Below are 24,804 nucleotides of genomic sequence, written 5' to 3'. Positions count from 1 at the left end.
CATTTATTATGACCTACATGTAAAAATGTATTAGGGATCTTTTGATCACTAAAATGCAAAAGTTATCTGCAGCAGGTTTGTGTTTGTTGTTTGCTTTCTATCGTGTTATTGTGATTGATAATAAAGTGGAAAAACTGGACTGGTTATATCTTTGTGTTGATCAGTCGCCCTCTGTGTTTTTGGGGGGGGGGAAGCAGACAGCAGGTCCCAAACACCTCCCTCTCTGTGTGTAGCGTGTGAGTAATAGGCTCCACCACACCACTGGCTCCTATAAACATGTTGTTGACACCACAGTCGAGCACAGTCAGATACCTGGTCGACCCGCATCGTCCCCTCTGGCGTGCTCCGGGAGAATAACAGCATGTTTGCAGATAGGCGACGGACACTACTGCTGTTGCGAGCTGCATTCACTGAGCATCTGTGCCTTTAAAGACTTTGTAAGTGCGCCTCTTCCACAGCCCGCGGTCCAACTTGCCACAACTCCGACGTACGCGCTCGGCGAATAGACTGTAGAGCTTCCTTAACCCAGAGAGGCACTGGCTCACCCTTCACATCTAGACCCATGGAATAATAACTATGGAATACCACTGGATACTGCTGGCTGTCTTTTTACACTCAACCTTCCGTCCAGGTAGGACTCAGCGTTTGCACTTGATGCGCCACTTTGCGCACAGTACTTGTTGCTGCTCACTTTAAAAACAAGGAAAGGCTTGCTTGTATTTTACCACAACAGCTTTTCAACTCCCTTCAGCACAATCAGACAAAGATAATCCACATGATACACTGACGGGAACTGCTCCACTTGCTCCGCATCGCCTTCATGCATTTCTCCACAAATTTCTTTGTTCTGGGAAGTGGTGCATGGCTGCTGATAAAAGAAGTCACTGATACCTAATGAGGAAAGGGGATACTTTGGCGGATGATGTGGAAACCAAGTGCGCCACTTAAATAATGCATGTTATACTAAGAGAACAGTGCGCCATTAACAGAAAAAAGTAATCAAACAGTGGGAATTAAAGTGGGATGCTGAATAATATACGCACAGACTTTCATATGGTCCGTGGAGGTGACAGGTTCATGTGGGTTTCCTCTTCTTTTGAAACACTCGTAACCGTCATTATGGAAATCTATTTTCAGCTCCTCATTCCTAGGAAGCATGCATGCAAACGAGCAGCTGTCACACACAGAATTATCTATCGTATCTACGCAATTTCTTTTAGGATAAATATTCACATGTGCGACTTTAACGCGCAACGTTTTAATATATTTCCCCCCATCACAGTCTGGGTGGGTTTGATCTGCTTTTTGTTCTGGGGATGAATTTTGAAAACACATCTCAAATAAAAATAGTTTGGCTTCATTTTCAGAGTCAAAGGTCAAGGTCATTGAAAACCTTATGGTTAAATTTTTTGTCTTTTTACGCACGTCCTTCATCGTAATTGTAGTTTTTTTTCTATTCTTTTAGACTGTTTATGTTTTCATCTTGTCAGGAGACAACCCAATCTCGGATGAGACAAGCGGCGAACAGCAAAATGTTGCCGTTTCACTATGCGCCCTTTGGTGCGTGCGCGGAGCCTTGCGCCACTCAGGCTGGCACCAGGTCGGCTCTATTTTCTGCCCTTATGGCGATAGCTGATAATATGATGTGCTCGTGTAATGCCTTGATACCGTGCAGGGAATTCGAATGGCTGCCACAGATCCAGGCTTATCCTATACTTGCCATGTGATGCAATAAGACGCACCATGAAGTTTGCCATAAGCCTTTACGCACGCTGCAGACCTAATTCATTTTTACCATGTTTTCTTGTACTCTGGTGATGAGTTAATAAATATACTAACACATCACCATCATAATGATCAATATGTCACATAGCGGCTGTTGAGTTTTCTACATGACCATGTTCATCAACAACATTTACGTTAAATTCCACAGATGTTAGTCACATATTTACGCATATAAGATACACATAGAATCCATTAGTATCAACAGCCTCCAAACAGACCCATCTCTGTGTCATGATACACTGTTGTTCACTGTTTGATGGTTGAAAGGCATGAAATTAATTATCTTGAACGCCAAAATGCATATATTTTGGTGTTAAGGATAAGGCTGGCATGCCTCCACATCCTTCTCTCTTCTATTTTAATTCCTAAGTGAAGTGAAGGCTCTGTGGTTCGGAACCATTTGCTCCACATATGAAATGTATTTGTCGTATCTATGGTCCGATGGAGGTTGGATGAAGGTTTTTAGGATGGATGAAGGTTGTCAGCATCACACTGGCACACAACTGGCTTCAATAGAGAAACTGGGAGTTAAGTATAAAGCCACTTTGGTGATGTTTTTTGAGGAACAAAACTCATTACGTATGTATGTTTCCACACCTGTTTTTAGTTGGTGCAGCAGATTAGGTCTATGGGCTTTTTCTGCCCCTTCTGCATCCATAGTTCATTTCTTGTCCGGCTCATGTTACACACGTTTGTTTCATGTTATACCATGACTGGTGTAATGCACAAGAGGACACGTTTACATTATAACATAATATCGTTATGGTTCAGACATGTGCTAAGATGTCAGGAGGTTGAGGGTTCAACCACCTTTAAAATCCACATCCTGACTTGCAGTAGCGGGTGAATCTTAGAAATTTTTTTCTCTTAAATCCATCTTTCAAGTGTTTTTAAATTCTTAAATAAATGTATAGATAAACAACCTTTAAAAGATTTCAATCCGCCGAGACTTTTAATCTCACTTTGGTGTTTTGAAAGTACATCAGTGCCCCTGATTACATAGAGGTGACAATATAAGTGTAAACGTATGATCTTTTCCACCAGATTGTGGTAAAATGGGATTTTTAACATGTAAGTGACAAAACTTGCCTTATAGCTATCACATGCTTGCTGTGGAGTTGAACATCTTCAATATCCCATTATAGGCAACACCAAGCCAATCATTACCCCCAGTGACCAGGATCACCTTGTCATCGATCTCAACCAGCCCTTCGAGCTGCTTTGCCAGGGTGAGAAGGAGATCCAATGGCAGCGGGAGGACCGGCCGAATGTGAGGCAGCGGGACGAGAAAAGGATCAATGGCATGTCAACCCTGCACATCACCAGGGCTCAGCCTGTTCACATGGGCCGCTACATCTGCCTGGAGAGCAGCTCTGGGGAACAATCGTCCATCTACATCTACGTTCGAGGTAGTTGAATTTAACTGTATATTACACTGGGGGTGTATTTTGGTGATTGCATGTGTGTGTGGTGCTGTACAGAGAGAGAGACCAGGTAGAAACAGACTGCCTCGTAGAGCTGAGGAAATCTTTTTGGCATTTTTCTCTGCGATGATGTTGAGCAGTGTGTGTGGGTGTGTTTGCAGAAGAAGGTGTTTGTAACTTTGCCCTGGACAGGTACAGTAGATAGTGTAGCTATTTATTGAGTGCAACACAGTTCTACTGTAATTCCTCTGTGTGATTCCACATTTCCTTGGCCCACAGCCATCCCTGCAGGCTTTTATCATGATCATTCATTCCACAATGCACACATCTACCTTAGTTAAAACTGCTTTTCAGATTAGAGGCTCCAGATAATAGCCTTAATATAGAGAAAAAGCTTAGTCCGCTGAGTCACTTGTGCAGGAGGTAAACGTTTAGTTGTATTTCATAGTTAATTCACTATTGAAACAGTGTATTGCTTCTGTAGAGGCTTTATTCATTCTATCCAAACAAACTAATCTTATGTTATACCAGGAGTGGAGAATGTTCAGACTGTATATGGCCATTTTATCTGGACTGTCGGGTAATTCATTAAAACAAAACAGGACCTCAGTTACCTACAATGTGCTCGTGATGGCTCTGAGGATAATAATAATACAGCAGATCAAATAAAAAAGCAAAATAAAATGTTAAATAGTTAAACTGTAGACCACCATGTCTTTTAGGATGGTCCCTGCCTGGCTGTCAGGTCACAGTCAGGGTCAATGCAATAACACAGCTACGTACCCGCAGTGATTAAAATGTTGATCTGAAGCATACTTATAGCTGAAAATATGCAACTAAACTGATTGAGTTAACGCTCAACAAGCAGCTTTCTCAAGACCACATTCTGACAGAAACAAGTTTTATGGTGAGCGAGTTAATAGCTGAGAAACTGAAACCACACTCAGAAGCAGGAGAAAAGGAGCTGTGTTGCTGCTGCAGAGATGCTAGAACTGGAAAAAGTCAAATTGTTCCAAATTGTGAGTCTGTCTTGAAGAAGTGCCACAGCATGGATTACTGATATGGCACAAGATACTGAAAAAACACAAGGCAGTGCAAGACATTTCCAGTGTTTCACTCATGCTGAAATAACAGACATAACAAGAACTCCCCCAACTCACTTGTTTGTAGGATGACTGCAGAGTTTGATATTAGAGAGGAATTACTTGCTTCGTTGAAAGCCGTGCATGCTGTGGCAAGTGCATCTGGAAAGGGGTAATACTGCATTTTGCTGATCTGCATGAACAGAAGCCTGCTATGACATCCAAATATGTTGCCGAACCTCCTTCACATGTTTGGTGAGAACTTTCAGAACATGAAAAGTAAACAAGAGACACTGAACATATTTGCTACAATCTTTCATTCGGAACCAGCTGATGTGACTGAGAACTTACCACATGAGGTCACTGAATTGTAATGCAACAACATGCAGTGAAGTTTACATCTCCGTTTGGGACAAACTACAGCTGTGAGCAGTTCTGTTCAAAACGGACTCTTACAAAAACTACGTTTGCTCAAGATTCACTGATCCAAACCTGAAAAGGCAGCTGCAAGTAACTCCATCATCATCACTACCATCTGACTTCAGATTGTTCATCAGAGAGAAACATTTCTAGCCATTGCATTACAGAGGTTAGTGTAGTGGTCATTAATCTAGTTTGGCCCTCAGAGGATCAAACTTGAAAAGGTCCCTCATATGAAAAAAACACATTTTTGTGACTCACTTTCAAAAAGTACGAAACACGAGTGTTGTCTGGTTTCATTTATGTCTTTTTTTAATGGGTGATCATGGTCAGGGTCAAACAAGGTGATAAATACGTTGTGTTTTCTATGACTTCTTCAGTTCTAGTTGAAGGCTTTTAACGTGCCCAAATGCAGCAACTGTGTTCATAGACATTGGCTAAGGTGAAAAGGTGTATCAAGTGCAATGAAAACAAACTGAGTGAGTGAATTGTGACTCACAATACATAAAGCTTCCACATTTTGAAGTTTCTGCTACACTGAGGTGACTGAAATTAGAAGCAGATGAAAAAATCTGATCCATATGGACTGCTGAGGCATACATTTTGGGGATTTCCAGAAATTGTATGATAATTTTAAACTTTAAGAGGCAATATAAGAATATCCAAAGCAGTTTCCATTAAAAAATAATTACATAATTCAGATCCAAATTATATGAAAAATAGTCAAAGCAAATTGCATTTATCACCATTCACCATAGCAGAAGGAACGGAGGCAACAAGATGGCTCAATTAATGTAGTGCCAGACATACTCAAATTATTTGAGTAATAATTTAAAAAGATTATGATGGAAATGTGACATTTCTGTTTGTTTCATTTGTTCATTTGAAGAAGGCCACAGTCTTCTCACAAATCACATGTTTTCATCTGCCCCAGATTTCCATCCCCTGGAGTGGAAGAGTCACATGCTTCGTATACATCGGGATATATTTGCTAACTTTGATTCCATTTCACTTTATTGCATTTTGCTTTTATACACCAACTTTTCTCAACTCACTTAAAGCCTTTTATGACATTTAGACTTGTTATGTGCCTCCAAATACATTCATCATTATCCATTGCTCCATCCACAAGTGATAGAGCAGGTGAGCCATCCAGACACTCCAATGTAATCATTTGGCTGCAAGTTAAAATAACATTTCCTTCAACAAATATGGTTAGAAAACAATCCATGTAACAAAGTACAGTGTTGTTATATGATGGGTGTCACAAACTTAACCTTTAACAACTCAGTGTGCTGTCCTGCTTACACCTCTCGCACCACCTCTGATGTGCGATTGTATTTGTTTTGGCAGATCTTGACAATCCCTTCAGAAAATCATTGGTATTCCACATTCTCACTCGTGTGGGAGACATTGCAACCATCCCCTGCTTGGCAACTGATCCAAGTTTGGAAAACCTGCGCCTGGAAACATGCTCCAGTGGAGCACTGGCCTCTGGGCTCCAGTATACTGCGAGCCTGGAACAAGGCATCATCATCCACAACACGCAAAAGGCCTATGAAGGTTGCTATGTGTGCACGGGAAAACTCAGGGAAAGGTACATCAGATCACATGACTACTACCTGACAGTGAGACCAGGTAAAGTGGTGAAAATGCATTACTGTATTGTTGTGCTTATCTCAAGCGGACACACTTGCAAAGTCAGCCTTTTTGTTTATTCCTTTTCAGTCCCTGTTGCTCCTCCTGTGATTGAGATGCAGGCCCCCAAAAGACTGATTCTCACCCGGGGCGAGAGTCTCTCACTCACCTGCAACACCACCAACGTCAACGGAGAGATCAAGATGCAGTGGGTGACCCCACCTGGCTCGGTGAGACCCTTTATTTACTGTGTGCTGTGCTGTTAATGGAAGATTCAACTGGATTTTTGTTGGTGTAGTATTGAGTTGTATGAAAACACTGTGATTTGTTTGTGAAATGTTGTGATGTCTTGACCAACTCCAGTGATACTTCATAGAGATATTTGAGTGAAGAATCATTAATTATCTGCTGCTATGGGAGGTTGCAGGGTTAGTCTGCAAATCATCTTTTTAAATGCTCACAGGAAATGAAATGGTACACCTTAGTTACAAACATTTATTTTTAAGATATAAAAACATATTAATTTCCCAATGTTTACATTTACATTTAAACATTTCTAAAATATATACTTTTTACTGAGTTTTTTCTCCTCTATACTTGGTTTCATGTTCCGTGGTACGAGGGTGACAGGAGACAAAGTTCATGCTGTTTAAGCCTCAGGATGTTGACAGTGTATGCAAATTGTAAACTACCATTTGCATAGGAATGTATGAGCAACTGTGCATGTGTGTGTGCTCGTATGCAGGCTGATCTGTGTCTGTATCAGTATTTGTGTGCTTGGCAAGGATAGACATGCAGACAGGGTTAATCTCTAGAGATCTCTGGGCGTTGACAGGGTGCCGTCTGGTATCCACAGCAACCAGCAAAGGTTGACGGTGCGTCTCATATCCTGACGGAGCACTTCACTCATGTGCGCAGCTCCACATTGCACATTGCAGCGGTCAGACAACAAGATGCTGGGAGGTACCGATGTGAAGCTGAGAATGAAAAGGGGGTCAGCACGCAGTCAGTATGGCTCGATGTTTATGGTGAGTAAATGAAGGGGTTTGCCTTTAGTTACAGCTGCGGACTGTAACTTAAATAGGTTTTGAAGTTTTAAAAAAATGCATGAAATGTGATAAAATTCAACTTTCCAATGTGATCTATCTGTTGGCAGTGAAAGCATATCATTGTATTGAATATCTTGATATTTCATTATTCAATTCCCCAATTTCCACAAAAACTGAACATCAAGAGATCAGTGTGACATTTTAAGAAATATACATCTTTGCTTTCCTTTTTAGATTTAGATAAGAAGATTGTTACCACTCACATATCTGAACAGCATATGCTAAGTGACTTCCAGCACTTTGTTAGTTTAGCTGAGCGTAAAGACTGGGAAAAGATTCTCAGTCATCCAGTTCATGACATTTCTTAGTTGAGGTCCACTGAGATCCCTCCCCAGACAGACTAACAACCACTCACTCCATGACTCATGTGATCATAAGGACTCACATGATGGGTGGGTCACATGTGACCTCTCATGAGACCTAAATGACTCTCTAGGTGTTAATGACCCCACAAGAGGTTAAATGTTTTTCCACTGGTCTGTTAGAACTGAAGAGGCCTTTGAGATCAGACGTTATAAGTCTTCAAGAACTCCAAGCAAGTCCCGTCGTTGCTTATAGCACTTAGATGTAAAGACTGGAGTCAGAGAGCGCTGTGTTCTGTAAAATATATTCACTAAACCTTTTAACTTTAATACTAAGTATGTTGTAGAGCAGTATTTACAAAGTGGGAGGTGGCCGCCCAAAGAAAAACTAATTTGCATTGATATCAAAGGAGATTCCATAGAACAGCCCGAGTGTGTGTGACATTGCTTGAAAGGTTTTCATGAGAAAATAACAACTCTAGTTTTTCTTTATTAAAGTGTCAATACGCTTCCATTATATTTCACTATCTCTGCTTATGTAAATACTAGTAATGTAAGGGTACACCTGGGCCTTGTTAAAGTACCATGTACCCAGCCAATGTCCTCTGACCCACTTAACTTTCATAATGAACCAAAAGTGTTCTCACAGTTATCAGTTACCATAAAAACAAAAAAAATATGTTTTTCACTTAAGTACGATTACATTATTACATTGTAAAGCAGTGTTGCTTAGTCCCCCCCACCAGAGAGTCAGACTGGCTAAAAAAAACATGTGGGGAACTGAGATGTAATCACAAGTTGACACATTCTTAGGTCAGGTGTGAACAGATGCAATTTGAAATGTCCAATTGTGATCGTATCTCTCATGATAGATGGTAATTCCAGGTCTGAACAGGACATGGGGGGAGTGAGGAGGTGCCTTTTCCAAGTTTTGTCTGAGGAGAGGCCCATAGTGTCAGACTAAGAACACCCCTGTTGTACATTTGTTTTATCGATACAACCTCAAAATGTTTCTATGTGATATAACTGGTCAGAGCAGGGCTAGCTGTTTCAAGCTCATTTAACAGACTGCTTGTGACACAGACATGAGTCTTTAAAGAGCCTGATGTGATTGGTGTTGATCATTTTATGTAAGACTTTGCCAGGATCTGATGGGATTTCCTTAGGTGTCAAAGTTTAGCTTTAAAGGCTCAGTGTTTAGAATGAAATACTTCACCTCAATATAAAGTATATCAATATAAAGGGCTCATTCTAGGGTAAAAAACAAACAAACTATTTTTACAATTTAGATGATCACACACTAGTCAGAACCTCACTAGGATAATTTTATATTCAATTTTCTGCCAATAGATCCCTTTCACCCCTTTAAATGTACATAGATGTGTGTGGAGTGAGTTTGTGTTGTCTTCCTCTGTCTCATTGTCTGTGAGCTCTTCATGTGCATATCTGGTGACGCTGAAGATTTGAATGTGAGTTAATTTCAAGTTGCAATTCCCAAAACAATATCTGATTCCTCTCTTCTTCAGAAAGAGGATTCATTAACTTAACACCCACAAGCAACAGAACAATCCGTGTTCGCTCAGGTGAGAGTTTGTCCCTTAACGTTGACATGGAGGCGTATCCGAAACCACACACCTTCTCCTGGAGCTTCATGAGCTTTGAACTGAAGAACACCACCGACCATGGCATCACCACACACAGCCATGAATATAGGTGAGACAACACAAACAAACACACCTGCTTTCAGTGCCCATACTTGACCCCAGTTTTACCACATATTTGAAAACGTTCATTAACCTCATTCAGTGGAATTTAGCACATCTGGTTTGGAGCGAGGTGAAGCTTTTTTTTCTCAGCTCCCTGAGAAACAAGGCTGAAATTAGTCTTCACGTGAAAAGAAACTATGACATATCTGTGGTGCTGCAGATATGAGAATTGTATTTATTCATTCAAAAGCTGCATGTTCAGCATAATGCCTTTTATCTCACGCATCACCAAGAAAATAGAGCGCCTCTCCCCTAGGCAAATTGTAAATGGGGAAAAAAGGATAACTGAAACCTTTTTTTTACATTGGTAAAAATCAGTAAATCAATATCAATAACAGTAAAAAAATGGATAATTTTAAAGGTGATAATTTTAAAGCCTTAAGTATTATTGGTTGTAAAACAAACGTTTTTCAGTTAATGGTATTTTACGATGAATGCTTCGTATGAACAGATGTTCACATTCTTTCTCTGGCAGCTCCGACTGAAATCAGCTGTTTTCTCTTTATGTGCAATTATATGAATAGAATGTGTTTGAGCAAATCAACAAATGCAGTCATGCTTGAAAATGTTACGTCTTCGCTGTTCGCTCAGGTACGGCAGTGAGCTGAGGCTGGTGCGACTGAAAATGTCAGAAGGTGGAGTTTACACCTTTCGAGCCTCCAACAGTGACGCATCAGTAAATCAGACGTTCACCATCTTTGTGATCAGTAAGTTGTGGCTTCGATTTTGTGAAAGGTTTTTTGTTCCCTTAAGCCAAACAGTGAATTTCATTACGCCCCACTGCATTAATCTTTAGTACCTGACATGTGGGAATAGGCTCTGATGACCCTTTCTTAGTTGTGAATGAGGCATTCTCTGCATCACCCTGCAGCATCCATACATGACAAAGGTTCAATACAGTGTGATAAAATAAATCTCTCCTGCTTGTCACTTATATCTCTGTGACGTTAACTTTTGTTTGTTAGGTAAACCTGAGATTGTATCTCATGATGGCCCAGTGGATGGACAGGTGCGCTGTGTGGCAGAGGGGTTTCCTGCCCCCCAGATCACCTGGTACTACTGTGAGCAGCCGTATATCAGGTGAGGCCATTGAACTTCTGACTTATAGCACATGAAATGACTTTTCTGGCAAAGTTACAACTATTTTTATATTTTTACCTCTACTGAGACACTATTGCATTTCTGTGTAGAAATGTAGTGGTGACAGTTATGAAGTTATTTACTTAACCTTCAGAGGAGGGGGGTGACAGTGATGCACACCTTGTCTCCATGTGCATTTTTACTTTTGTCAAAATGGGTGATGTTCTACCCCATGGCCGTTTTAGAGGCCATTCCCTACGAACATCTGATGATAATCAGGTTCCACCAACTAGAGCCAGTAAAATCACCAAAAGTAATATTATGTTTCATGGATAAATTTTATGGGAACATAAATTCAAAATATTAAGTAGAACGTCACTCAGTAGAGCACATACCTCCACCAAGGCCCCAAAGTCCCCTAATGAGATCACATTCAAATCTGCTATCAAAATTTCTATTGGGATCTGCACTCACACTCACAGTTATGAGTCCCCTAAACCTGTTTTATTCTTCAACTTCCATGAATTATTCAGCAAATTCTGATAACTGCCTTTCTTTTTAAACAAGATTATGTCAAAATTCTGATAAATGCTTCTTGAGAAAGACAATCCGCCCTTGTTTTTCTTTATTGACAAGATATTGTCAGAATGTGGAGAAAAGTTCTCACGAGAAAAACAATCAGCTCTTTATTTGACATAATAACCTTGTTAAAGAAAAACAGATCTGATTGTTTTTTTCTCAAGTGAATGCTATATGCTTCCATAATACATGGTTATTTGGCTAATGTTAATACCAGATGTTTATTTTTAAAATATTAGATTAGAAGACAAGTTGGTAGAGCACATACCTCCACCAAGGCCCAACAGTCCCCTCATAAAACCAGTTTAATTCACTAGATCCAGGTTTTCATCAAACTGCACACTCATAAATATAATTTTCTATTGAGGGACCTGCACCAAAACATATGGGTTCTGACCCACATCCTTCCACTGAGTTTCTTGGTAATCTGTAGCTTACTAACAGACACACACAAACAAAAGCAGAACCAAATCTAACCTCCTTGGCAGAGGTAAAAATACATTTATTTTAAAGAAGGTTTCTGATTGATGTAGAGAAAGTTTGCTCTCAGGTTTAAATTAACCAATTAAATATAGAAATCCAGTAAATAGAGGTACATTTAGGAAAACACACAAGTCATAATCTATATTGAAAAATATAAACATCCATGTTGCCTCCTAATCAGGGGAATGACACCTCAATATATGTCAGAAAGGAATAAAGATGATTAAATTCAATCTGTGTGCTTAAGTTATCACAAGGGAAATTGATAAAGGGCATGGATGACTCAGTGTGACATGCAATAACTCCTTTTATAGGAACATCAGTTCTGCAGAATTAAACACATCTTATTGAAATTAATGATTTTTATAGACTACTTCTTGGACTATTTTCCCTAACAATTATGATTCTTTTGTTTACCATTTTTAATATTTTTTATTAAAAATGTATGAGACTTAATCTTTTTTTTGTATTTTAAGTGATTTTACTGGCTCTTCTTCCTGGTTTGATTCGTTGAATTCGCCTCTTGATTGGTATTCTCACATGCATAGAATAACCGGATTGTCTCATCTCAAACAGATATATTAATAGGGGGTGGCCTATTTGACAGTTACTGTGTCTTACTCCCATTGAACCTGAAGATGGCCTTAGGGCAGAAACAACATAATTATAAAGGTAAAATGCAAATCGTTCCAGAGTCACTTTTTTACTGCTCTGCGTTCAGACCCAGTTCTTAGCACCTCACTACAACTCAAAGTTGTACTTTCCATCATATAGTTGTTTGCTCACCCTACGAGGGCAGGATCAGTCAAATGTGATCAAGCAAACCCCTCACATGTTTTGAGTCTTACAGTTTTAATTAATAAACTTGATTGTTCTGAATTTAATAAGGTGTTGGTTTTTAGAAATGACCATTTAGACTGTAGAAACTATATTGATATGAGGACCTTTTTTGCAAGACTGCAAACTTCTAGATGTTCATAGCCACATCCCTTTAATAAGGATTACGGTGGAATGTGGGATTTGGCTGACTTGTGATTGGTTAACAGTGATAAAATGACCCCCATGTGACAGGGTTTGTGATTGGTAGGGGCTTGGGACATATCTGCCCAGATACACCTGGACTCCGTTCATCCTGTGTCAAACATAAAGTGTGTGGGAGGCGGAGCATCTGGTTGCTGTAGAAACACCAATCCCAAGCAGCACGGGCAATGAATCATGAGTGATAATCCAAACTTTATCCAATCGTTTTTTAATCATAATGAAATACACTAATAGCCATACAGGCATGCAATCACAAGTAGGGAAACAGGGAGCAATGTGAGGTGAGTTTGCTGATAACAGCTACTCTTCATTGTGTGGTGCCATGAGAACATTGAGCCCTGGGCTAATTTGACATATTTCACATTTTTTTCCTGAGTACACGAGGCATACCTCACTACTATTATGACTTCAGGTGAAGTAACTCCTGTAAAAAAAAACAACAAATGAATAAGGACACACATGGTTTTACTTGTTGCATGCAGTGTTTTTATGACTTAGGATTGGAATGTGTGTCTTTTAGGAACTTAAAGCAAGACATTCCTGAGTGTCTTGCAGAGAGGCAATTAAAAGCTTGATGATCCCGTCAGCCCATTGTCAACAAGCTATAATCTTCTGATTTCAGATGCTCCCAACAGGGCAATGCCACCCAGGAGGAGCACAATGTCCTTACCGTCACACTGTCCAGCCCAATATTTGGGAAAACAGAGGTGGAGAGTCGGGTGAATGTCAGCAGGGGACGATTCAATACTCTGGAATGTGTGGCAACGGTGGACGGGGAGCAGGCCTACACACTCTTCTCTATCAGTGGTAAGTGAGATATCACACTCACGGAGAGTATAGAATGCAGTATTTTATCAAATTCTCTCACCTGCCTGTGACTCCTCGCTCTGTTGACAAAAAAACAAAGTTATCTCAGCTCTGCCCCCCAGTAAACCCTGTGAGATTTACTTGTCAACTCAAAATATTTACTAAAAGCATGACATTGAGGATTTACCGATGTGTAAATGAATAAGGTCTTACAACTAGTGGTTGGTCCTCCATAATCTGTTGGTAAACAAAGATTCCTCAGACATGATTTGCCAAGATAAGAGGTTGTCACTTACACAAAGGAATTAGTCCATTGTTTACTTTATGACTCCAAATCCGCTCTGTTATAACGGCTTCCCCCATCTGCTGCACAGTGTCGCAGAAGTGATGTGATAGCAGTAACGGCAAAGTTTGTATCTGCCTGGAGACCTGGGTTTATGCAGGACACTGGGGGCAAACTGTGGTTGCGGTGTATACGTGGGCGAGCATTATGAGGGAGGAGAGTGTCTGCAGCCAGGCAGGACAGGCCGTTGGGAGCGTGTGCCCAGGATGTTTGTGCTTCACAGAGTAACAGCAGACCAGGCGGAGGCGCTGAGAGTGTGGAGCGCAGTAGGAGTCCTGGCGTGGCTGGGTGTTCCGAGGCTGTAGGAGGCTTGGAGGTGTCAGGGAGCTGCAGCAGAGAATACACAGAGCTTTAGATACCACTGACAGGTTTACAGGGGATTAGTTCCTGCAGACTCTGCATTCTCAGATTTAAAGTGGAGAGAAAGCTTCTTATCTCTAAAGAGCTTATTACACCCCACTGTACAGAGGAGCAAAACAATAAGGCATCACAAACAGCCACGAAGGAACACAACACTGATTATATAATTTTACTCACAGCACAGCTGTAAAAGCATCAGAAATTCAGTTAATTACTATTTTAGGTAGATAAACTAAAACAATGCAGAAAACAAAAAAGGACCCTACAGTATGTACACATTTATCATTGGATTAGTTTGGTGTGGTGTGAGCAAAGTAGGCTTCACTGTGCCTTAGCCCTCTCTGGCTTACTTCACAGCCCCTCTGATTTAATTTGTAAACAAGCTGTTTGAATGTCTCTCCTCTTTAATTAACATAATCATTTCTGTCTCCTTTCAGAAAGAACCGTTCCCCATGATCTCTTCACCCCACTGCTGATTGGCTCCGTATCAGCGGCAGGCATCCTCTGTCTGGTCCTCGTCATGCTGTTCTACAAGTACATGCAGGTAGACGAGTACATGCAAGGTTGAGCATGTTGGCAGGCCATGAGTTCACTTGTAACAATAATTTGCTCTTATGGCAGAAACCCAAATACCAGATTCAGTGGAAGGTTATTGAAGGCATCCATGGAAACAACTATGTGTATATTGACCCCACCCAACTACCTTACGATCATCAGTGGGAGTTTCCTCGGAACAACTTGCGTTTTGGTGAGTGTCCTTTCATCTTTCAATATCAAAATCATCAGCGGTGATGCCTGATCGAGGCCTCTTTGAATCTATTAATCCAAAGTGTCTGACACAATAGACATCCTGGTTGTCATGTCGCAGGTGTAAATCACCTGGAGCAGAGCGATGTGAAGATAAATGAGGGTTTGTCTCAGTAACAGTCTCGGTAATAAAGCCTAACAGTGCAGTTGGCATAACATTATTACTGTCAGCCTCTGGCGATTCCATGCTGATTGACAGACACTGTTTTCTGAATATATGGGCACAGCTTTGAGGCTTTAGCCATGTCAGTGGTCAGTTACCAACAAACCAGTTCCATGGCTCATTAATGATGTAACCCTACTCCCTCACTGCACACATATTACTGTTGACACACTCTGGGTGTTGTTTTTAACAAACCTCCTCAAACAGGATCCTGCGTGTCCTGGTGCCTATGTACACAGCCCGGGGGCTAAAACTTGTGTTGTTCTAGGAACACTGGTAAAGAGCCAGTTTGTGGGAGTGAAGCAGGATGGGGAATAACAGTTCTCTGTTTGTCTTCTTGTCTTAAGGAAAAACACTGGGATCTGGTGCATTTGGGAAAGTGGTGGAAGCCACCGCATATGGACTCTCCAAAGCAGATTCGGTCATGACAGTAGCTGTGAAAATGCTCAAATGTAAGTGCCGTCAACACGCATGAAAATGAAGTGGGACAAACACAGCGGAGCTATTCCGACCATGTGACAGATTTACTCAGTAGCTGTGATCTTTTAAGAAGTCGTAAAGACCATTTTACTGCAGGTGTTCAGAAACGGACAGCAACAGCATTTTGTGGGTATTTTTATTCAGCTGCTTTGCACACTGCATCTTTTATTTAAATTTGGTTTCCAGCGACTAGTTATTTTTTATCCTGCATGTTACAGCTCATGACATGAAAGTTCAAATTTTCCTTAATGGTGATTGTGTTTTCGTCTTTTCTCCACAGCAAGTGCTCATGCCACAGAGAAAGAGGCCCTGATGTCAGAGCTGAAAGTCCTCAGTTACTTGGGAAACCACATGAATATTGTCAACCTGCTGGGAGCCTGCACTGTGGGAGGTGCGACAGCCATGTTGTACTGCATTAATTGTTAAACTTTCAGAGACTGGTTGCAGACTTTGACTTTTTTGGGGAAAAGATCGGCCTCATGATGCATGCTTCTTTGTCCTCAGGCCCTACACTTGTGATAACAGAGTACTGCTGCTTTGGAGACCTTCTCAACTTTCTACGACGAAAGAGAGAATCCTTCATCTGCTACAAGATGGAGGAAGACTGCTACTACCGCAACATCGTTCCGCAGAGAGATGCAGCAGGGTCAGGTTCTTTTTTGTGTGATAAGAGTGGTTTATTGAATGTATGAACGAGAAAAGAGACAATAGTGTTTACTATCCAGAACGTGTGTAGGAGGAGGAGGGTATTTGGACAGCAGTGTGCCTATGTGTGGCTGTGCTCAGCTGAGACCAGACTGCTCCTTTCCTCTTCACAGAGACAGCTTGAACAGCTACATGACCATGAAGCCTTCTGTTGCTGGCAGCCATCCTTTCAGTTCGTCCCCTGAGAAGAGACGCTCGCTACGCAAAGGCAAGTGAGCCAGCCATTCACCAAATTTATCAGTCTCAGTTACAGTATACAGAAGTGAAGCTCATACAATTGCAGAAGCAGTCATCATGATTGTGTTTGTCCTCTCAGGTGGCTCCTACGTTGAAGCAGACACAGAGAGTGAGATGTTTGACGAGGATGGTTTGTCTCTGGACACAGAAGACCTTCTCAGCTTCTCTTATCAAGTGGCCAAAGGCATGGAGTTCTTAGCCTCCAAAAATGTGAGCATCACCTTGATTGTGCAGATTTTAGAAGAGAATACATATCATACTTGAGTTCTACATCAAACCCTAATTTGAATTTCCACAAACGATTTTTGACTTTTCTGTCAATACAGAATTGTATCGAGTTTCAACAGCTAGTAAACAGGCTTAAAACGCATGTTAGAGCATGCTACTGAAACATTTATTAGAGACTCAGATAGTGTGGCTAGTGAGCTCATATATCTGTGTCAGTGGTTGTCTGTTACGGATTCAAGTGTGGAAATTCAGTAGCAAATCTCATTAGAAATGGTCCTTATTCACGACTAATGTTAAATTATTGATTGGTCATGTATATAACATGCATCATCAGTTATTAAAGGTAAAGGTGTCTTTGTTTTGCAGTGTATCCACAGAGACCTGGCAGCCAGAAATATCCTCCTGACTCAAGGACGGGTGGCAAAGATTTGCGATTTTGGCCTGGCCCGGGACATCACCACAGACGCCAACTATGTAGTCAAAGGAAATGTAAGTCAATAGAAACTGTGTGACACTGTGGGAATGCGAGACAAGATGCAGGATACATGCAGCACTGGCCATCATAAAATTCTCTCTTCAAACATGCCATACTTTTATTCAAGTCATCCTCCGGACTGTGGCTCCCTGCCTTGTCACGCTAACACCTGGTCTTTATCTAGACTGGATGTTTTACAACTCATATTCAAGACCAGTAATCATTGACTCACAAGAACATATTGAGCTTATGTTACTTCTGCTAGCACTTGAGTTCAAAAGCCAGGTTAGAATCTTTAAATTTACTTAATAGAATCACTTTAACTAAAACCTGAAGGGCACTTGGTGAGTACATACCTCTGGCTAATGCCCTATATCCCATGGTAAAGAAAGTAAAACTAAATCCTGGAACCGCCCCCTGATCTAGATCTGCTTTGCAAAATGTAATGACTTCTTCCTTGGATCTTGGATCATGCCACACCCCTCCACAAATCTTTAATGGAAATTGGTTGAGTAGTTTTTGGTTTTGTTCCTGCAAACAAACTAAGAAACAAAGGCTGATTATAACATGAACTCCTCTGCTCAGGAAACAAGTGACCATACTGATTATTGATCATACCTCTTGTGCAGAGATAAGTTGTTGGTGCAGCTGGTGTGCTGTTAATTGACAAAGCTAATGTTAACATATACATGTAGTTTGACAAGAGTAGATCCCGATCAGACTTTTTGGCACATGAGAAAACAGAAAGAGCACTGCTATGCCTTTTGTATTAAAGCTCACACTTTAAAAAGAGCAGCGTGGTGCACTTTGTTTTACTGTTGCTAGGCAACTACCGAATCAACTGTCCTTATCCTATCCGTGATTTTGTTTTGCACTAATCTCACACATTTGTACTTGCTTTTTAAATACATATCCTGCAGGCAGAGGGCATTTGCTCTGCTTGTGATTGAGGGTGAGAGGCTGTTCCTCAATAAAATGCTGGACACAGAGAAATAAAGATGTTTGTGCACATGAGACCGAAAGAGGGAGACTCACAGGGGAGGACCACCAGCTGGTCCAGGAACTCTGCCTGGATAATGATCCCTTCAAGGCTTATTTTAGGATGAGTTGGAGAAAATTTGACAATCTGCTGTGAATCGCTTCATTTTGTTCAGAAATGTCTTGTAGCTTGTCGAGAGAGGAGGTCAAAATTCACGTTGAGGGTTAGGGTTATCAGTGCAATTTAAATGAATGAATGCAATATATGTGAAATCTCAAGTCCAGCACTAATTTGCCTCAAAACCTTCAGTTTTCTGTTCAATAACTGTAGTTAAAGTCATGCAGCTCTGGGTATCCAGCTACACTGTACAGACACAACTAGTGTCTCCTCCATGATTGTTGTTTTAAGCATTTTTCTGCCCTAAGTTCTGTTCAACTTGAGGACTCCAAGCGCCTCAAATACAAAGCCCAGAGGGCACATTAGCAGTAGGCAAAACACTTAGTACACATAGAAAACAAACAAGACAATCAGACAGGATGCTAACACTGCGTCCTGTTTGGTCTATGGAATACAGTAAAAGCAAGTCACATGACATTTGATTGATGTGTTGAATATTAATGAGAACTGTGAAATTTTACCATTACATCAGTAAAAATAACAATACATTCAATACATATCGTCTATTTTCCACTACTAAAAGGATAAATATATAACTAATTGCACAAATCATCAGAACCCTCACCATGCTTATTTTTCATCAAGATCCATGAATTATTCCCTGAGAAATCTATTAAATGTAAAAAAAAATCAACAAAAAAACATGCTATCTCACAATGTTAAAGAAAGTGAAAAGAAAATCCTGGATTGGCCGTCTGATCTGTGTCTTTGCCAAAAATGAATGGGTTGTTCCTTGGGGCGCCTCAACCCTCCATAAAAACAAATCTGTTGTTTTTGCATAATCCTAAAAATAAACAAACACAGACGAAAACATAAGATATTTGTTGGAGGTAACAAATCAGCACAAAAGTGTATTATACTCTTTAGTACTCTAATGGTTTGTTTGCAGTGTTATATTTTGTGATGGTTCAGTGAGTTGCAGTTTGTTAACATTTCTAGATACATAAATGACTCACACATTGCTTGGTACACATTTCCTCACAAATGATCTTCACATTACTAAGCTAAAACATTTCTCACTGAGAAACTTAAATAAGAAATAACAAACTTTCTAAAGGCTTTTTAAAAAGCTTGAGCAATTGATGCCAGAGCTTTGAAAGTTTCCATGCATGCAGCTACCACATTGTGAAACCAAAGATCACCTAGTGGGCATTTAATGCTTGTTTCATTTAATGTTCATCTGTGAGCTAGAACCCAGATGCAATATATGTTTCCTTAACCCTGACCTCCTCTCACAAATTGAGGCATTAGTTCCAATTGAATGTATTTTGTGTTCTTTTTTTGTTTGCATTCGGCTGTGGCCTCACTTTAAACACCTTGATTGCTGAATATTACTGAATATTACTTCATCATTAGCCTCAGGATATAGTGGAGGATACAGTTATTATGTCTTGTGGCAGCCAGGTGTTTTCACTGGAATACTACTTTAAAACCCATGGGTGTGTGGACCTGCCAGTGCCAGTGGACTAGTGATGGCACCACCCCTTCCTACTGCCACCTCTAAACCACACTTTATCCTTGCCACCATATTACTATATCACATCTTCCTCCTGTGATGAAGGAACTGTGATGTATCGCCTGTGAAATGTGTCGTAGCTGTGTCGAAGTGTGTTTAGGTCCTCAGGGGAAGGCCGTGTTCATATCGCACATTTGGTACAGTCTGTACATTTAGCAGTCCCAGAAAAAAATGTATCCATTTCATTGAGTGCTCTTTCTTTCTTTCAGGCACGTCTGCCGGTGAAATGGATGTCTCCCGAAAGCATCTTTGAGTGCGTGTACACGTTTGAAAGTGACGTGTGGTCCTACGGCATCTTGCTTTGGGAAATCTTCTCACTAGGTATCTATATCATTGTGTGTCAGTGTTTGTGACTGTCTCTGTGTTTTCTGAAGTGTTTTATGTAACTGAATCTGTGTTGAACATAGGAAACAGTCCTTATCCTGGTATGCCTGTGGATGCCAAGTTCTACAAACTGATAAAAGAAGGATACAGGATGGATGCTCCAGAGTTTGCGCCCAGTGAAATGTGAGTTGTTGTTGAAGATGAATATGAGTGTATGTAAAAGGCTTTGAAGCTAACTCCAAGTAAAGTGATCATGGAAAACACAGTGGTTGGATAGATGGAGTTGCAATAATGCAAAGTCTGGGTTTTAGAAAGCAGCCTTTTCTCATCCTGTTGCATTTGGCTTGTCACGAGCATACCTAAAACTGGGAATATTTTGAAACTCTTAAATGGAAGGTAGAAAAATAAAAGTGTTTGTGTGTCTGCCTGCTGTTGTGCAGGTATCAGATTATGCGGTCCTGCTGGGATGCTGACCCCCTCAACAGACCCCCCTTCAGGAAGGTCGTGGAAAGGATTGAACAGCAGCTGTCAGATGCCACTAAGCATGTAGGTGGATATTGTTTACTTTCACTATAAAAGGTTCCAAACAGCATTCTTTAACATCAATGACCAGAGAAGACTTTAAAGGCCAATGAGCAAGAGTTTGAGGTTGAGAAATAGATGCAACTTCAGGGTCTTAAAATAATATGAAATGACCATGTGATACCTTTGATATCTTTAATTTGTCAGCTGCCACAAATGATGCCACAAATGAAATTTGTAAAAGTAGATTACATACTAGATATATGGATGGATATAGACATCTGCATCACCTCCTTTGGGAAAACAGTCACCTCATAATTCAGCTAAAGGTCTAAAGCCTCTCACAGCATGAGCAGATGTGTTTGAAGTCTTGGCTTTGAACTCTGACAGTTCTCTGTCAGTTTTTTGGGTCTTTAAAAGACAAATATGTCAACAAACAAGAACTATTATCTATGTTTACATATTTTTTTAACTCAAAACCTAAAGCCTCACACAGCGGCTAGCATGGCTGTAGACTTTTCATCCAACAATGTAATTAAAGGGTCACTAGGGTCAGGCATAGGGAAAAGAAAGAGACAAGGAATATTTTTTTTTAAAAGACGAAATGTCCTGGAAAAAGTAAAAAATGTCATATGTCGTTATTTTAAATGTTTGTTATAAATACTTTTTCTGTGGTGTTTGAAATATCAAAACTCAAATAGTAAAACATATCAACACTGACAGACATTGTTGTCTCTGTCCTCTCTCTTTCTTATCTTAAGATTTATCTGAACTTCAGCTTCAGGCTTCCTGTGACGCCCAGAGACAGGGAGGAGCCCAGTTCACAGAGTGCAGCGTTTCACAGTCTCAACTCAGCAGGCACTCATAGCGCAGCGAGTCAGCCCTTACTGGTCCAGCACGAGGTCTTCCTGGAGGGGACAACCCTCACAGCCCAACGGGTGTGAGCCCCACCTGACCTGTCTGGCTGCCTCTTAAAGTGCCTGAAACGTTCCGCCACATACCACCCTACCACTACACCCGTCCACTGCCGCAGTACTAGCCGCACACGTGTTGCAGACTGATTGCAATCACCATGTATGACAAGAAAGAACAACCAAGGACAAATGGCTTTTTATCATTGTTATCACTATCATTGCCTAGAACAGTTGGACTCATTCTCCCATACTCACAAAGAATTGTCAAGGTACCCGGGACGGACACAAGTAGTTACTATAAAACTGTCATCAAGTCCACTTTTACATTGTTATCCATTTTTGTTATTTTCACTTTTACATTTTTCCTACACATTTCATAAAGGTTGTTTTTAGGCACTCCGTATAACACTTTATTTCTATCTATTTAAGGTGATTTTTTTCTTTTTACGTTTTGCTATTCTTTGTTGTTTTCTGTCTTCGAAATGTATGTAGCAGTTTCATATTTGGTTGGCTGTTGTTGGAGGAAGAAAAAAAGTACTCGAGGCACTTGAGCTTCACATCATTCCATACACCATGTAATACCACTTTGTTCTCTTTTTTTCTTCTTCTTTTTCCTCTATTGTCAGTATTATTTCCACCTGTTCAGATCTGTGTTTATAAGAAGGAGCTACTTTTCGGGGGCCAATTTAAATTGCGATATAGAGACACTGGTATATAAGCTATTAGACAGCATGGTCGGCCATGCTTAGACTCCATAAGTGCTTCAAGTCTTTTAGGAGATTCATTCGTGCTCTTTTTATGTTGGATGTTACTATCGATTAGAGAGCAAAGAAATATATTTACCAGATCTGATTAACCATGGATCAGCCCATGATTACTCTACCCACAGTTGTCTTCATAGATAAGGTATAAACATGGTACGCTCGTTTTCCATTTATGTCCTTGTTAAATGTATATGTGTAAATATCTGAAAGTAATGATCATAGTTATTGCTGTAAGATGATGAAATGGAAAGAGCTGGACAAAGGCGACACTGTGTGAAACCCATGACTCTTAGCATTTGTCTCAGCATTGCTACATTAGCAGGTAATGCAGGTCTATACCTGTAGTTTCACTTTTTGAAAGCCAGACTGCTGTAGAGTTCTCTTGTAAAGGTGTAAATAACTGCTAAGGTGTATATGGTTGCTCTCCTGCCACATCCAGTGTACGATCTTTGTTTACAAGCACGACACAGGTACTGCTATTCCTGAGATGTGGGTTCTTTGCTTTTTACCTTCTTCTGCTTCGCGAAGGACCAGAAAATGAGAACTTTTCTGTTTTGGCTGACAGACAGTTTTATGGTCTACATTGTGATTACAGTCAGCATGACGCTCAAAATGAAATGCCATGAAGCGGGCTGCAGAACTCCCTGAGGTGACAAGTCAGAGGAAAGCGGCCGCTCTTCAAGGCTCTCTGTTGAGATGTCGACACTGGGTACGGAGCTCGGTGTTGGTCATCTCATTGTTCTCCAGCCAGTAACTGGTTTCCCAGCAGTCCTCTTCTTTGTGTCCAGCTGTTTCCTCCATCAGGAGTGGGACTTTCAGTACCTCTTAGCCAGTAGTCTGTTTCAGTCCAGACCATAATGATTTCCCTCCTCCCACTGGTGGATATTGTTGTGAAGAGTATCAGGAAAGTGTTGTTTGTGTGTATGAACTTGTGTGTTTGTGTGTATATTTGTGTGTATGTGAGGATGCATGTCTATTTGTCTTTGTGTGCATGTCTGTGTGATTGCTGAATTAAAATATTTACTGTAAAGAGGTGCCACTACAAATTATTCATCAAGTCATTTAGGCTTTTAAAACCCCACAGTCTTACCGATCTCTCTTTTTGTAAATATAAATGTGCGTAAAGTAACATTGACGCTTTTGAAGATGTTTATCTTAATGAAGATGTGGTACACTGATGCAGAAATGTATTGTGAAGAGATTTGCAACTGTGGATTCAACTGAAAAAGCTGCTTGTTTCTCTGTCACCATGGAAACTTGAAAAAGACGAGGTTCACTTTGGCTAATGTTTTAATTTTTGCTATTTCATCATTTCAAGCAGTCCACTTGGAAACCGTTACATGGTCCTATCTGATCATCAATATCCATGGCAATATCAGCTAAAGTGAAAATACTAACTAGGAAGGAGCTGCCTCGTACTCGCAGATTATTTTACATCTCGTTGCTCTTCTCACACCCAAAGGTTTTCCTGCATTTTGCTACATATTTATTAAAGGCTTTAGTGTTACAGCATAAATTTGATGTGTCAATGTAAATAAAACTGTGTATATTGAATTCCCAGCAAAATTTTCATGACCTGTTTTTACTTCCTTGCTCCTGGACATATGCCGCTCAACACAGTGTTGTTCTGTGCAGCTTTGCTCATTTGAAAGCATATGACAATCCCATTTTTCTGAGCGCAGTGCCAGCCATCTCTCTGTGTGCGAATGCTTGTGGTAGTTTGTCCCCTGAGGTGGTTGTCACAAGTGATTCATCATCTCTACTGCGCTGTGAAATGGAGGTTAACTGGATCTTAGGTTTGCCACACGCTACTGTAAAGAACAGTAATGGATGACACACTGTCTGATTTGTTTTGGGGGTTTTTTCTTTTCATTCTCCCCACTCTACTCTAAATCCTCCTAAATTCTGGCCCCAGCCCAGAAAGGGACATCTGGTCATAAGGGGAAAGACACAAGGACAGCAGCACGTGAAACAGTCAGGCCAGTGCACAATATCTGCGTGGGCAGGGTCCATTGTTTAAGGATCTAGCTGATAAGAGACAAGCAGGATATCCCACCACTGAAGTAGAGTGGCTGAATGCAAATGTTTGTTAGTCAGACTTAAGGAACTTTTAAACCAAAAAAAACCCGGCTGAGATTAATCTTTGTAGGGTTACAGTAATTATAATATGCTTTTGAAAAATCTAAAATGTTGCTTTTCACAAGACAGAACATTTAAATGTAAATCATTATATATACGAATTTTAACTGAGTCTTCAGGTTGGCAAGCAGGACTGCTGTAATGAAATTTTCCAT

General features: G+C 40.5%; 1 protein-coding gene across 2 annotated transcripts; it reads left to right on the top strand.

The window, feature by feature from the left end:
• The first annotated feature begins 272 nt into the window (after positions 1-272).
• kita (KIT proto-oncogene, receptor tyrosine kinase a) lies at positions 273-24,070 on the top strand. 2 transcript variants are annotated; one of them, XM_020081007.2, is made up of 21 exons: positions 273-631; positions 2,931-3,194; positions 6,065-6,349; positions 6,440-6,579; positions 7,206-7,377; positions 9,287-9,473; positions 10,118-10,233; positions 10,492-10,606; positions 13,332-13,516; positions 14,657-14,763; positions 14,841-14,967; positions 15,537-15,641; positions 15,950-16,060; positions 16,174-16,315; positions 16,488-16,582; positions 16,691-16,821; positions 17,206-17,328; positions 20,196-20,307; positions 20,394-20,493; positions 20,751-20,856; positions 21,594-24,070. In XM_020081007.2, the coding sequence occupies exons 1-21, from the start codon at positions 577-579 to the stop codon at positions 21,774-21,776; spliced, it is 2,961 nt and encodes a 986-aa protein (XP_019936566.2). In that variant the 5' UTR covers positions 273-576; the 3' UTR covers positions 21,777-24,070. The 2 variants fall into 2 exon arrangements, with proteins under 2 accessions (XP_019936566.2, XP_019936565.2); XM_020081006.2 differs by having other exon boundaries at positions 7,185-7,377.
• Positions 24,071-24,804: the final 734 nt, after the last annotated feature.

This window comes from Paralichthys olivaceus, chromosome 3 (genome assembly GCF_024713975.1).
Source record: "Paralichthys olivaceus isolate ysfri-2021 chromosome 3, ASM2471397v2, whole genome shotgun sequence".
NCBI classification, from domain to species: Eukaryota; Metazoa; Chordata; class Actinopteri; order Pleuronectiformes; family Paralichthyidae; genus Paralichthys; species Paralichthys olivaceus.
This window is presented reverse-complemented; position numbering and strand designations above follow the sequence as displayed.